This window comes from Harmonia axyridis, chromosome 7, assembly GCF_914767665.1.
Source record: "Harmonia axyridis chromosome 7, icHarAxyr1.1, whole genome shotgun sequence".
In the NCBI taxonomy this organism is placed as follows: Eukaryota; Metazoa; Arthropoda; class Insecta; order Coleoptera; family Coccinellidae; genus Harmonia; species Harmonia axyridis.
In genome coordinates, this window is record NC_059507.1 from 517210 (window position 1) to 531408 (window position 14199).

Sequence of the window (14199 nt, forward strand, 5' to 3'; positions counted from 1 at the left end):
GCATTACTGTTCAATATGGCGACCGATTTAACAGCTGTCAAGTGATTTATTCTCAGTTTGGTTTGACAATTCATCATGAATAGACTCACGCCTGAACAACGCTTGCAAATAGTGCAATTTTATTTCGAAAATAATGGTTCTGTGCGCAATACGTATCGCGCACTACGTCCATTTTATTTTGTTAAGCGATGAAGCGCACTTCTGGTTGAATGGCTACGTCAACAAACAAAACTGCCGCATTTGGTGTTAAGCTTATCTCAAGTGTATGTCGATACACCGTTACATCCAGAAAAACTGACTGTTTGGTGCGCTTTATCGGCTGGTGGAATCATTGGTCCGTACTTCTTCAAAAACGATGATGGCCAGAACGTTACAGTCAATGGTGATCGGTATAGAGCCATGATTACTAACTTTTTCATTCCTGAATTGAACAACCATGATGTCCAGGAGCTGTGGTTCCAACAAGACGGTGCAACATATCACACAGCTCGTGCCACAATCGATTTATTGAGAGACACGTTTGGTGACCGCCTAATTTCACGTTTTGGACCTGTGAATTGGCCTCCAAGATCTTGTGATTTAACACCGCTAGACTACTTTCTGTGGGGCTATGTAAAGTCATTGGTCTATGCGGATAAGCCACAAACCCTTGACCATTTGGAAGACAACATTCTGGGATGCGCAAGGTATAATTTTCTTTGATTACCTCCAAAAGGGCCAGACCATAAACAGCGATTATTATATAGCGTTATTGGATCGTTTAAAAGATGAAATCGTTAAAGAACGGCCCCATTTGAAGAAAAAAGTGCTGTTTCATCAAAACAATGCGCCGTGTCACAAATCAATTAAAACAATGGCAAAATTGCTTGAATTGGGCACCGAATTGCTTCTGCATCCACCGTATTTGCCAGATCTGGCCCCCAGCGACTTTTTCCTGTGTTCAAACCTCAAGAGAATGCTCGCTGGAAAGAAATTTAGCGCTAATGAAGAAGTAATCGCCGAAAGTGAGGCCTATTTTGAAGCGAAAGACAAATCGTACTAGAAAAATGGTAGCGAAAAGTTGTAAGATCGCTATAATCGCTGTATCGCCCTCGAAGGCAACTATGTTGAATAATAAAATCGAATTCTACCAAAAAAATATGTTTTACCATGGTAGACCGGGGAATTTTCAATTGGCCATAAAGTATCCCATAAAAAAACTAAGTTATAAAACTCAATATCTTTAAAACAGATGAAATTCTTGAAAATCCGAAACGGGATGCATTTCAACAAATTTGCGGCCAAGAAACTGCGTCGAAAAAGGGGGTCCTTGAAGATTTTTCGCTAAGTCTTTTATAGTTCTCGAGATGCTATCAGTGAACATCGAAAATGGGACACCCTGTACCTTCAATTTAAGAACACCCTGTATTCCAGCGAAGATAATTTTCGCAGTTTTACCTGTATATTGCTTTTGAGCATTAAAATATCGTTCAAAGAAGCATCAATTGAAGTAGAGTAGGTATTGATTCAAAGATCTAAACTAGGAAACTAAAAGTTGCTGACAAGTAACTTTCAGATAATTTTTTAAATAAACAACATCGTTGTATAAACGATTCGTTAAACGCTTATTTATACATATTCAGCGAATTAGAGAGTGATTACCACGACGCAGTATTTCTATTTTTTCAGTTGTTGCCATTACCGATAAAGTACTGTTCATTCATTCCTCATTTCGAATAGAATTATCATAAAATAACTGCACTCATTACAATAAAAATCGCAGAGAAATTCTTAACGGTTGAAATCCTGTCAATTGTGCAATAAATTATAGTCGATACGAGAACCGGCAACTCGATGAACTTGAAAAGTACTTTCTTCTGTTCAATATCGTATATTCTGATTTTAATTTTATCTATTCACACGTAGGAAGTGTGCCTACTAGCAAAATGCCGTTTATCGGAAATAGAGGAAGGATGTGAATTTTAGCGCGTTTTTTCATCCTGTATATACAGGCTGACTCATTTTAAAAGATCCACTGAAATAACTGCTTGGGTAGAGCCTTGATCAGTTTCAAATAATTGTTTCTTAGTCTTCAGATGAACATCAAATGCAGAAATTCAAACTCGAATCATGATTGGGAATTTCAAAAATAAATTTTATTTCAAGAAAAATCTGTGGCTTACCATCAATGTCTGCCAAATTAGGCAGGTCAAATTACGTACGAACGCCACTGGTGAAAATTAAAAAATATATAGATTGAAAAATGTCTCTTGGTTCATAGTACATGTATGACAAATTTCATTAAAATATCTGAAGTGGTATTGTAGATATTAATAATAAATGATTTATTTTTGGAAACTTTACCACCCTGTATCTCAAAAGGTAAAACGTTTAGTACATACGTTCATATGAAGTTTTTTCTAAAAATGGGCCCAAAAATCACCTCCATAAATATTGACATTCAATTAGGGAACACCTTGCATGATAATTGTTCTGAGTACTCACCGATGGGTTTATTCCTCAGTTTGAAACAGCTTTCAGTCATCAGAAACTTCGATTAATTATTTTTCTAGAACTTCGTTGTCTTATATCACATGACGGTTGAGACATCAGATATCTAAAAAAGACAGCATATTTAGTATCATCAAAACCATTTGATAAAATGAATCATGATATCAAATATAACTAGTATGGAAAATATTTGTAAAATACCTTGAATATAACATACTGGAGAAAAATTGATTCACGTGAAACTCGTATTTTTGCAAGTCAGCTTCATAGACTACTATAATAATAATTCAGTTCATCGATAAACATCGATTGGTAGGCGGGGTCTTGGAATTTCTTCAATCTATGATCAAGAGCATTGAAAACATACAAAACTGTGGTTGAGTTTCTCTGGCACAATTATCAAATCAAGTTGTCAATATCCGAATTGCTAGATTTGAATGAAATGTCTGGAATTTCTGTCTCCTTATATTTAATTAGATTCAAAGGAGATTGGACAAAGATCCTGAGTGTCGAAAAATTTTCCAAAATGTTGATAGGTTTCCCTTAAGATATATACAAACAATAATTGCATGCTAAGTTATAACTTTGGGCTGCAAACAGAAATCCTCCAAATAACGTCAATTTCACAATTCTAGACAATTCCAGATTTCATTAAAAAAAGAAACATATAGATTTGTCTCTTTCCATCATTGAAATTTTATAGTTAGAATTTAGAACAAATTGTTTTCCTTGAAACAACTTACTACCTATAATAATAATTGTTTGTAGTACTCACCGATGGGTTAATTCCTTCAATTCATTTCGAATCATTCTTTTCCGAGAATTTCATTGTCTTTTATTTTCATCATCACTGAGCATTTGATCGATAAGACATCATAACTCTAAAACAGAATATATTTAGTATCATCAACACCATTTGATAGAATTAATCATGATATCAAATACAATTTCTATTAAAAATGTGCATAAAATACCTTAAAAATACCTATCTGAAGAAAACTTGATTGATTCACGAGAATCTTGCATTTTTGCAAGTCAGTCTCATAGAATAATAATAAATAATTTAGTTCATCGATAAACATTGGTTGGTAGGCGGGGTTTTGGAATTTCTTCAATCTATGATCAAGAGCATAGAAAACATAAAAACTATGTTTGAATTTCTCTGTTATGTCAACGAATGACACAATTTTATCAAATCGAAGTATAAAATCATGTTTTCAGTAACTGAATTGCTAGATCGAAATAGATTTGAATAAAATGCTGATCTGTCCAAGCCCTCTTGAAATAGATCAAGATTTAAGTGAGGGCTTTTTTGGTTATCTGCCCTCTTATATTTCATTTGACTCAAAGGAGATCCTAGGTATGGAAATAATTTTTCGAAATGTTGATATTTTGCACCCAAAGTATATTCCAACAATAATTGCATGCTATGTGATGACTACAGTTATTGCATCACTAGATATACAAGGTAATGTTTGTATAAGGTACATAAAAAATTAGATAAAATAATAGGTGTGAGATATTTCGCGAAACAAAGATAATTGGTGTGAAATTAGCATTCTGTGGACACAGTTATCTCCTCTTATTTTTTTTCTGAACAAGTCTTTTTTGCAAAATGTTAGTTGAATCCCAATTGGATTGATCTTGATTCTTCTTTCTGTTTAATAATAATAATAATAGTTATAGTTGTTTAGTAACTTCAAGTTCACAGATCATTCATTGAGGTCTGGGTTAATTAATGAATTTTTTGATGATGCATTTATTCTAATAGGAACTTCTATTATTATTATTGGAAGTATATGGAAACAAAGAATATCCTATTTAAGAAGTGAATAATTATTGCTCATTCTGAATATTGTTGCACTAACGGACCTGATATTCAAAATAGCATGTCCTTGTTTACACTGCTATCTGCCAATGATGCCCTAAGGCATAAACACACAAACCTACTAACTCAATCGGTTAATGAATAAAGAACTACATCTTTAAGGTCACAAGTTGAATACGGTCACTATGAATGGAAGACCGAATTTTATGCAATGAATTACAGCATATTTCAAACGTTAGAACATAGCTGAAATGAATGTAGTTTTCTCAATGAAATTATTTTCAAAAATATTTTGTATGAGCAACCTCAAAAGCTACTGGGTTTTCCATGTGTTGGTCTGGATTTCACAGCACTATTTCATTGCATATGTCATTCAGAACTGCCATTCGAATATTCAGTTGAAGGCTCAGCCATTCAACAATTATGGTCGACATAATATCCATCTGAGCATACAATTGCTAAGACAATGAAAAGAACTCGAAGAAACTGGATCTGATACTATTATCTCAAGGATCAAACATTATAGAAATGCACGTTCGATCGAAAATATTGCAACTGTAAGTGAAAGTGTTCAAGAAGATCCAAATATAACCATTCACATGCACAAAATGACGTATTTTGCATCTGGATTTTCATCTCCATCCTTATAAGGTTCAGTTTACACAAGAACTGAAGCCAGATGACCATGGAATGCGTAGATCATATATGGATTGTGATCTTGAACAACAACGTTTAGATGACGATTTTTCGCAATGAAATTCCTTCAGCGACGTTGCACATTTTTCACTCAGTGACTATGTAAACAAAGACATATGGGGCAGTGAAAATCCTCCTGTAACTGATGAGAGACCAGACCATTACATCCACAAAAAGGCACTGTATGGTGTAAAGGGTGTCTTTTTAGAGCTATAGAACTTTAAATTGCAATAAACAACGATGGACTATTCGATTGACATGAATTTTATTTATCCGCAAGATAATCTTGTGGCATTACATTTTAAATATGATTTCTGGCATATGACCGCCACGGCTGGCTCGGATGTAGTCCAATCTGGAGGTCCAATTTTCGATTACTTTTTCCAACATTTGTGGCCGTATATCGGCAATAACACGGCGAATGTTGTCTTCCAAATGTTCAAGGGTTTGTGGCTTATCCGCATAGATCAATGACTTTACATAGCCCCACAGAAAGTAGTCTAGCGGTGTTAAATCACAAGATCTTGGAGGCCAATTCACAGGTCCAAAACGTGAAATTAGGCGGTCACCAAACGTGTCTTTCAATAAATCGATTGTGGCACGAGCTGTGTGACATGTTGCGCCGTCTTGTTGTTGGAACCACAGCTCCTGGACATCATGGTTGTTCAATTCAGGAATGAAAAAGTTAGTAATCATGGCTCTATACCAATCACCATTGACTGTAACATTCTGGCCATCAGCGTTTTTGAAGCAGTACGGACCAATGATTCCACCAGCCCATAAAGCGCACCAAACAGTCAGTTTTTCTGGATGTAACGGTGTTTCGACATACACTTGGGGATTAGCTTCACTCCAAATGCGGCAGTTTTGTTTGTTGGCGTAACCATTCAACCAGAAGTGCGCTTCATCGCTAAACAAAATAAAATGGACGTAGTGCGCGATACGTATTCCGCACAGAACCATTATTTTCGAAATAAAATTGCACTATTTGCAAGCGTTGTTCAGGCGTGAGTCTATGCATGATGAATTGCCAAACCAAACTGAGAATAAATCACTTGACAGCTGTTAAAACGGTCGCCATCTTGAACAGTAATGCCAACTTAAAGTTATATACCTCGAAAAAAAACTCCCTATACCTACCTATTCACTGCTGACCTTTTCATTATCCAAATACACTCAGCATCTGCTACATCTGCTGAAACAACCTTTTGACTGTATGTCTATTTTTTCAGGGTCTTCCAAAGTGCTCGGCCAGACTACCAGACTGGGATAGTTTCACAGACAATCTGCCTCGATTCCACATACCAGCCATGCCAGCCGTCAGACGCGGCTGGTGCGGCTGTTTTCAGGTAAGAAATTTCAATTAAAATTATCTACTCAGAGCTAATAAGTCTATAGACGCTAAGCTAGAGGCTTCGTTGTTCATAGAGTAACCATATAGCGCCAACATCAATCTGGAGTCTCATCTGTTCTTGTAGGTGGCATAACTCACGAATGAAATGTTCTATTGCTCAAGAAAGTTTATCTAAATCTGCTTGACTAATGTTTTCTAGTGTCCTCTTGAATAGAAACAATTATTCCACTTTATTTCAAATGAATCTTCTGTTCAGTACGATCATATTACCTTATTAACTGACTAACATCATGTCTCACGATAATGTAGAGGATCCTCAATGTTTGGTCCGATATCTCTGCACCTTATATCAGCGCGGGCATTCAAAATGAACCCGTGAATATGCAGCAGGATATTGCCAATTCCCATGATTATATAACTCGTGTTTTAATGAACCAATAGAATCCGTAAACACCACTCAAGCTGCGCTCTCGTGATGTTTCGCGAACTAAGTCTCGTGAATCGGTGTATAATGGAATATAGTCTATGCTCTTGTCATTTTATAACTGATGATAAGATTAGGTTTAGATTTAAGGGAGTTTCATTACACCGCTACTTTATGGTCTATTTGCCCACCATCAGAGCTGTTCCCGCCACTAGTCTTCGTAGTCTACAGCTCTCCCTCCAGTTCCAGAGTTTCAATGAACTCCAGCATCTGGGATTACTTCAAGGAGGTTACTTACTCACTTCTACAAGTCTCTCGCCAAATAATTTTTGGCATTGGTTAGCGATGGCGAGGCATTCCGTCAGCAGGTGATCTGGAGTTTCTACCTCCTACCCGCAGAATCTGCAGAATCATTCTCATGATGTGCTTTCTGAGGTGGCAACATCTCCATTGAGGAGATGTAGCATATTCTTGCTAATATCTACATACTTCTTAGATTTTGAAGAAACTCTTTGGGATGATCTAATCCAGGAAGATTCCGCCAAAGTGTTGCTGTTCAGGTTTTTTCCTTCTCCAAAAACCTTTTCTTCTAGATACATTTACCTACACCACGGTAGGGTTCTGGGCCTATGAAAGGAGTTTGCGCTCGTTTTCTTGCAAGTTTATTGGTTTCTTCATTTCCTTTAATTCCCCAGTGATCGTGAACCCAGGCTGAGCAGACCTTGTTAATCTTGCCTATTTCATTGGTTTTTCTTCGGCACCATTATTAGAATCGATGATATGTTAGATCAATTGTATCTTCTGATAGTTTCTTACTAGGTTCATTTCCACACATCTTTCGATTGCAAGTATGTCTGCCTGAAAGCCACATCAATAGCTAGCCAACAATAATGAGCATTTGATGCCAGCCCCAAATATATGGTTCCTGATTCATCTGTTTGTATCTATTATAATCTTCTGGACTAATATCGAATCAACCGTTTACCTTGGCCTTGGCTTCATACCTAAGTCTGCTGAACAACCAGGAACTGATGTAAAATCTTCACGCCCTATTATTATTGTTATCAGCCTCTCCTAGTTTTTTTCTTTGTGAGAGGTGGAGAAGATAATTAATCAAGATGTCAGATCGCAATAACAATCCAAGTTCCCTTCTGCATAAGGATCTACATTTGAACCAAGATTTTGCTCTACGGGGCCTCATCAGGAAACCTGAAAAAGACTGTACCTACATAGGTCAAAGAGCACTTTGTGCGTTCATATAGAAGGAGTGTTCTCTAACAATTAAAATTCATTAATCTCTTCCATCAATTGTCATATGACAATTCATCGTGTACATTATGTAGCAATTTATCTTCTGCAAATTTCGATTTTTCAGTTGAGTGGGCGGTATTGAAAATTCCAAAAATTAATTCATACCTCTTACTAATCTTTACATCACTATCATTCGAGGAGTTCATGGATTCAGCCCGTATATGACCGAGAAAATATTCATTTGTTCACAACAATAACCTTGGGGTATATAATATCACTTGCCAGTTGAGAGAAAGCAAGGCTTGACGCACTATCTAAAGGGGGCCATACATTGAAACTCTCGTACTCGAATCGGATCAGGATAACAAAAATCGAAGAAGATATTCACACGTATATCTTATTGTATTTTTTTTCAGGATGACGAACCCCCCGAGATTACATATTGCGTGGTCGACACAACAGGAACTTTATCACTTCAAGCCATCACACCTACACAACCAATGCCTTCACAAGAAGAATTGGATTCTAAATTCGCAGAACTTGTGGTGAGTGAAAATAAAACATTAGTATCCAGATGAAGGGTTTTTGAATAGCCAGCATCCGTCATCTATTGATATTTGACAAGTAAAACTACGCTATTAATAAAAATGGAACAATGCGCGCTTCAACAACACACAGGAAAACCTTTAAATCAGAGTATTTTAATTATTTCGGTATTCTCATTTTAATTTTGATGATTTCCTATAGGAAGAGCTGGATCTTACTGCACCAAATAAAGCAGCCATGCTCAGTTTACCCCCTCAGAAAAAATGGCAGATATATTGCTCAAGGAAAGGAAAGGACACAGTGGACGAAGCACATGTACCAGAACATTATATCGAGAGACTGCATACCCTAGCAAAAGTAAGTTCATAACATCGATGGTAAATTATTTCTTCTTGTTTTTTCTTTTGGATAGAATGATAGGTGATCTTAGATAGAGTTGGATAAGGTTTGATCTTTCAAGAACAAATAGGCAATATTTCAAGGATTGTTAAACGAAGCTATCCAAATGTCATTCGTTAAACTTGATATTTTTTGGGGATGTACTAAGATAATATTCAAATTTTATTTTCAGCTTCAATACCCCGACCAGAACGCTGAAGAAGAGATAAGAGCACGTACCAAACAAATTGATGGACTGAAAACTGCGTTACGCACGTCAACGCATAGTTTTGTGATAAAATTTATCGAACTCAATGGACTGCCAGCGCTTCTAGAGTGCTTAGAAAAAATGGACTACTTCACAGCTCAGAGTTCTGTACATACCAGCATAATAGGATGTGTGAAGGCTCTTATGAATAACTCAGTGAGTTTGAATGCTATTAACTTTTTGAACATCTCATTTCATACCATCACATGAAGGTCCATTAATGTTTGACAATGTTTATTCTCAAGCATTAATGGGCTTATGTTTGTTAACAACTTTTCATCTTATTATTATTTCCCTAGACCGGACGAGCTCATGTTTTGGCTCACCCCACTAGTATCAACACCATAGCGCAATCGCTCAGTACGGAGAACATGAAGACGAAAATAGCAGTCCTGGAAATACTTGGAGCAGTCTGCCTAGTCTCAGGAGGCCATAAGAAAGTCCTAGACGCGATGCTACACTACCAAAAATACGCTTACGAAAGAACTAGATTCCAAGGTATAATAAATGATCTCGACAGATCGACAGGCATCTACAGGGATGACGTTAACCTTAAAACAGCCATCATGTCCTTCGTTAACGCTGTCCTAAACTACGGCCAAGGCTCCGAGAACCTTGAATTCAGGCTGCATCTTCGGTACGAATTCTTAATGTTAGGTATACAACCTATAATCGACAAACTGAGGAACCACGAGAACGAAACGCTGAACAGGCATCTGGATTTCTTCGAAATGGTCAGAAACGAAGACGAGAAAGAACTATCTAGGAAATTCGAGCAAGAACACGTGGACACAAAGAGTGCCACAACGATGTTCGATCTTTTAAGAAAAAAACTCAGTCATACAGCTGCCTATCCTCACTTTCTATCACTTCTTGAACACTGTTTATTGTTACCGTTAGACTTAGGATCCCATCCCGAACATTGGCTGCTGATGGACAGAATAGTCCAACAGATCGTCCTCCAACAAACAGAAAGAGTGGATGGTGTAGAACGTCACAAGGACCCGGACGTTCAAGCCGTTCAGATAAACGTTAAAGAGATCGTCCATCAGTTAGCCAAAGAAGAAGAACTGGTTGCTGCCAGGAAGAAAGCTGAAGAGTTAGAACGCGAAAACACAGACCTATCGAATAGGCTTGCGAAGAAAGAACAAGATCTGGACCACAGAACCCAGGAGAAAGAGGACATCGAGTCTAGCCTCGCCAGAATCAAAGACAGACTGGAAAAAGAAACAGCCTCTCACATCGAAACAAGACAACGACTGAGCGAGACTGAATACAGAACTGCTGAACTGGAAAGACAAATTATTTGTGAACGAGGAGAACGCCATAGGCTCGAACAGTTGGTCACAACGGGGTCTATAGCGGACGATGCGAAGCTGAAAGGTTTGAAGGCGGTTTCCATCGAGAACTCCTTCAAATCAGACAAGCCATGTCCTCCACCTCCCCCTCCAATAGCTCCGCCTCCACCACCCCCAGGTCCTCCTGGTCCGCCTCCACCTCCTTGCTCGATGCCCGTAGCTCCTGCAGCTGAAATATTCAAGTTGGAGGTGGTTCAGAAGAACGTTCCTCAACCTTCGAACCCTTTGAAGTCTTTCAACTGGTCCAAGATACCGGATACCAAATTGGGAGGGACCATTTGGAGTGAGCTCGATGACACAAAACTCTACAACGCCATGGAGTTGGATTCTATTGACAAACTGTTCTGTGCCTACCAGAAGAACGGTGTTGTGGTAAGTGGTTTGAGTAGTCTTGTCAACTTGAAGGTTAACCTCGGGATTTGGGATACCCGGCTGGGTATTTCAAATTTCGAGATTAGTAAAGGGTGTTTTTTTTTTGGAGCTGTAGAACTTTAAATTGCAATTAAACAACGATGGATCATTCGATTGACATGAATTTTATTTATCCGCAAGATAATCTTGTGGCATTACATTTCAAATATGATTTCTGGTATATGACCGCCACGGCTGGCTCGGATGTAGTCCAATCTGGACGTCCAATTTTCGATGACTTTTTCCAACATTTGTGGCCGTATATCGGCAATAACACGGCGAATGTTGTCTTCCAAATGGTCAAGGGTTTGTGGCTTATCCGCGTAGACCAATGACTTTACATAGCCCCACAGAAAGTAGTCTAGCGGTGTTAAATCACAAGATCTTGGAGGCCAATTCACAGGTCCAAAACGTGAAATTAGGCAGTCACCAAACGTGTCTTTCAATAAATCGATTGTGGCATGAGCTGTGTGGCCTGTTGCGCCGTCTTGTTGGATCCACAGCTCCTGGACATTTTGGTTGTTCAATTCAGGAATGAAAAAGTTAGTAATCATGGCTCTATACCGATCACCATTGACTGTAAACGTTCTGGCCATCATCGTTTTTGAAGAAGTACGGACCAATGATTCCACCAGCCCATAAAGCGCATCAAACAGTCAGTTTTTCTGGATGTAACGGTGTTTCGACATACACTTGAGTATTAGCTCCACTCCAAATGCGGCAGTTTTGTTTGTTGACGTAGCCATTCAACCAGAAGTGCGCTTCATCGCTAAACAAAATAAAATGGACGTAGTGCGCGATACGTATTCCGCACAGAACCATTATTTTCGAAATAAAATTGCACTATTTGCAAGCGTTGTTCAGGAGTAAGTCTATTCATGATGAATTGCCAAACCAAACTGAGAATAAATCAATTGACAGCTGTTAAATCGGTCGCCATCTTCAACAGTAATGCCAACTTAAAGTTATATAGCTCGAAAAAAAACACCCGTTAGTTTGAGTAGTCTTGTCAACTTAGTGATTAACCTCGGAATTTGGGATACCTATAGCTGGGTATTTCAAATCTCGAGATCAATACCTGCTTTTTACTAATTTGACTGGACTAGATTGTAAAAGAGACTTATAGGACGGTATTTTCTTGCAGAACGAAGGATCGATTGAAGATCTGCGCAATCTGGGAAAGCACAAGACCAAAGTTCTGTCAGTGATCGATAGTAGGAGAGCTCAGAATTGTACAATATTGCTTTCCAAGCTCAAAATGTCGGATGACGATATAACCAAAGCAATTTTGAGTATGGACAGTAAAGAACAGTTACCAATAGATATGGTAGAACAGTTACTCAAATTTACTCCAAGTTCCGAAGAGGCAGCACTTCTGGAAGAACACAGCGATGAGATCGATTCCCTGGCGAGAGCTGATAGGTTCCTTCACGAAATATCAAAGTGAGTATCACAGGGTGGTGCACTTATCTTGGTAACTTCAAGACCAAGATGATTAAATCATCATGAACATACCTAAGGAGAACTAATTTTCTTCATTGAAAAAAAGAATAAAATAATATTAGATATTTCTTATAGAGTGGCCCATTATGAACAACGTCTGCGTTGCCTGCATTACAAGAAGAGGTTCAACATTACAGTCAACGAAATATGTCCGAGGATAAAGAATGTCATGGAGGCATCTAGGGAGATCTCCAGATCTAGAAGACTGAGGAAGTTGTTAGAGATTGTTTTGGCCCTTGGGAATTACATGAATCGAGGTGCCAGAGGTAATGCATCAGGATTCAGATTGGCATCACTGAACAGACTGGCCGATACAAAATCTAGCGCTAGTAAAGGAACGACCCTGTTGCATTACCTCGTTGATATTCTCGAGAAAAAAGTGAGTAGAATTGTAGAGGATGTTCCTAGAATGAAGGTATAAATGAGAATTGCAGATTCCTCAGATAATTTAAAAAAAAAAGTCCTATAAATATGTGCATGCAAACGCTTTATTTTCATGAAAAAAAATTTTCTTTGTACCCCAAATTTAGGAATTTTTTTTCCAATTTCAGTTCAGAGATGTTCTGAAGATCGACGAAGATATTCCTCATATCCACGAGGCTGCGAAAGTCTCCCTAGGTGAACTCAACAAGGATATGGCCCATCTCAGAGCTGGTTTGAGAGATGTTGCTAAAGAGATCGAGTTCCATCTGAGTCAGAGTCCCTTGGCCAATGACAAGTTTGTACCGGTTATGAGGGAATTCCAGGCAACTGCCACGTGTCGACTGGCCGAAATTGAGGATCAATATCAGGACATGAAGGTAGGTTTTTTTTTGTACTCGATATCGGTAACTTCATGAAAAAATTATTCGATGAACAAAATAAAATACGTAGTAAAGTGAGGAGATTAATATATCATTTTCTCAACCATTTTGATCTTCGATGTGAGTTTGAATGACCTCAAGAAGAAGACAGTAATGTTCGGTAGCAGCAGTCTTCAGTGGGATGTTCAGATCTCGATTGGTGTCATTTTTAACAAACCTAGATTTTCAAAGCTCCTTTGAAGGTGGGTTTCGAGAATTTTACCTTCAATGGAGTATCTTCTTCATTTTTCAGAGCTGTACCAAAGCTCAGTAATTTAGTCTATTGTGCCTTCCTTTACAGCTGTTCAGGTCATTACTCGTCTTAGTCTACAGCTCGCCCTTCAGTTCCAGAGTTCTTATGAACTCCAGTATCTGGAATGCCTTCAAGGAGGTTACTTCCTCACTTCTACAAGTCTCTCATTCAGAGCATTGTTTGCCTTGGCTAGCGATGGTGAGGCATTCCTTCACCAGGTGATCTGGAGTTTCTTCTTCCTCTCTGCAGATTCTACACTCGTCGTTTTCTGCAAGACTCATTCTCATGAGGTGCTTCCTAAGGCGATCATGCCAGAAATTTTCTTTGAAACTTTGATACGTGAGGTCTGAGAAGTATCAGGATCTTAGCCAGAGTATTGCTGTGGATGCCTCATAGCACCTCACGAGACTAAGTCTAACAGAAAATGACAAGTGCAGACTCTGCGAGAAGAAAGAAGAAACTTTCAAGTATTTTTTGAGTGGGTAAGCGATGAGAAGGCATACCATCACCAGGTGATCTGGAGTTTCTTCTTCCTCCCTGCAGATTCTACACTCGTCGTTTTCTGCAAGACTCATTCTCATGAGATGCTTCTTGAGG

The 14199-nt window shown here is 38.3% G+C and overlaps 1 protein-coding gene across 4 annotated transcripts in view; it reads left to right on the plus strand.

Moving 5' to 3' along the window:
* LOC123683800 (disheveled-associated activator of morphogenesis 1) overlaps positions 1 to 14199 on the plus strand; it is a 49843-nt gene that overhangs the window by 33561 nt on the left and 2083 nt on the right. For 3 of the 4 annotated variants that reach the window (XM_045622703.1, XM_045622701.1, XM_045622702.1), the window contains 8 exons: positions 6247 to 6363; positions 8460 to 8588; positions 8791 to 8946; positions 9161 to 9391; positions 9535 to 10965; positions 12149 to 12447; positions 12583 to 12886; positions 13059 to 13307. In XM_045622703.1, the coding sequence (XP_045478659.1) occupies positions 6325 to 6363; positions 8460 to 8588; positions 8791 to 8946; positions 9161 to 9391; positions 9535 to 10965; positions 12149 to 12447; positions 12583 to 12886; positions 13059 to 13307 (2838 nt within the window). In that variant the 5' untranslated portion in view covers positions 6247 to 6324. Of the gene's footprint in view, positions 1 to 3704; positions 3851 to 6246; positions 6364 to 8459; positions 8589 to 8790; positions 8947 to 9160; positions 9392 to 9534; positions 10966 to 12148; positions 12448 to 12582; positions 12887 to 13058; positions 13308 to 14199 lie in introns of those variants that run through there. The other variant, XM_045622704.1, reaches the window with a different exon arrangement.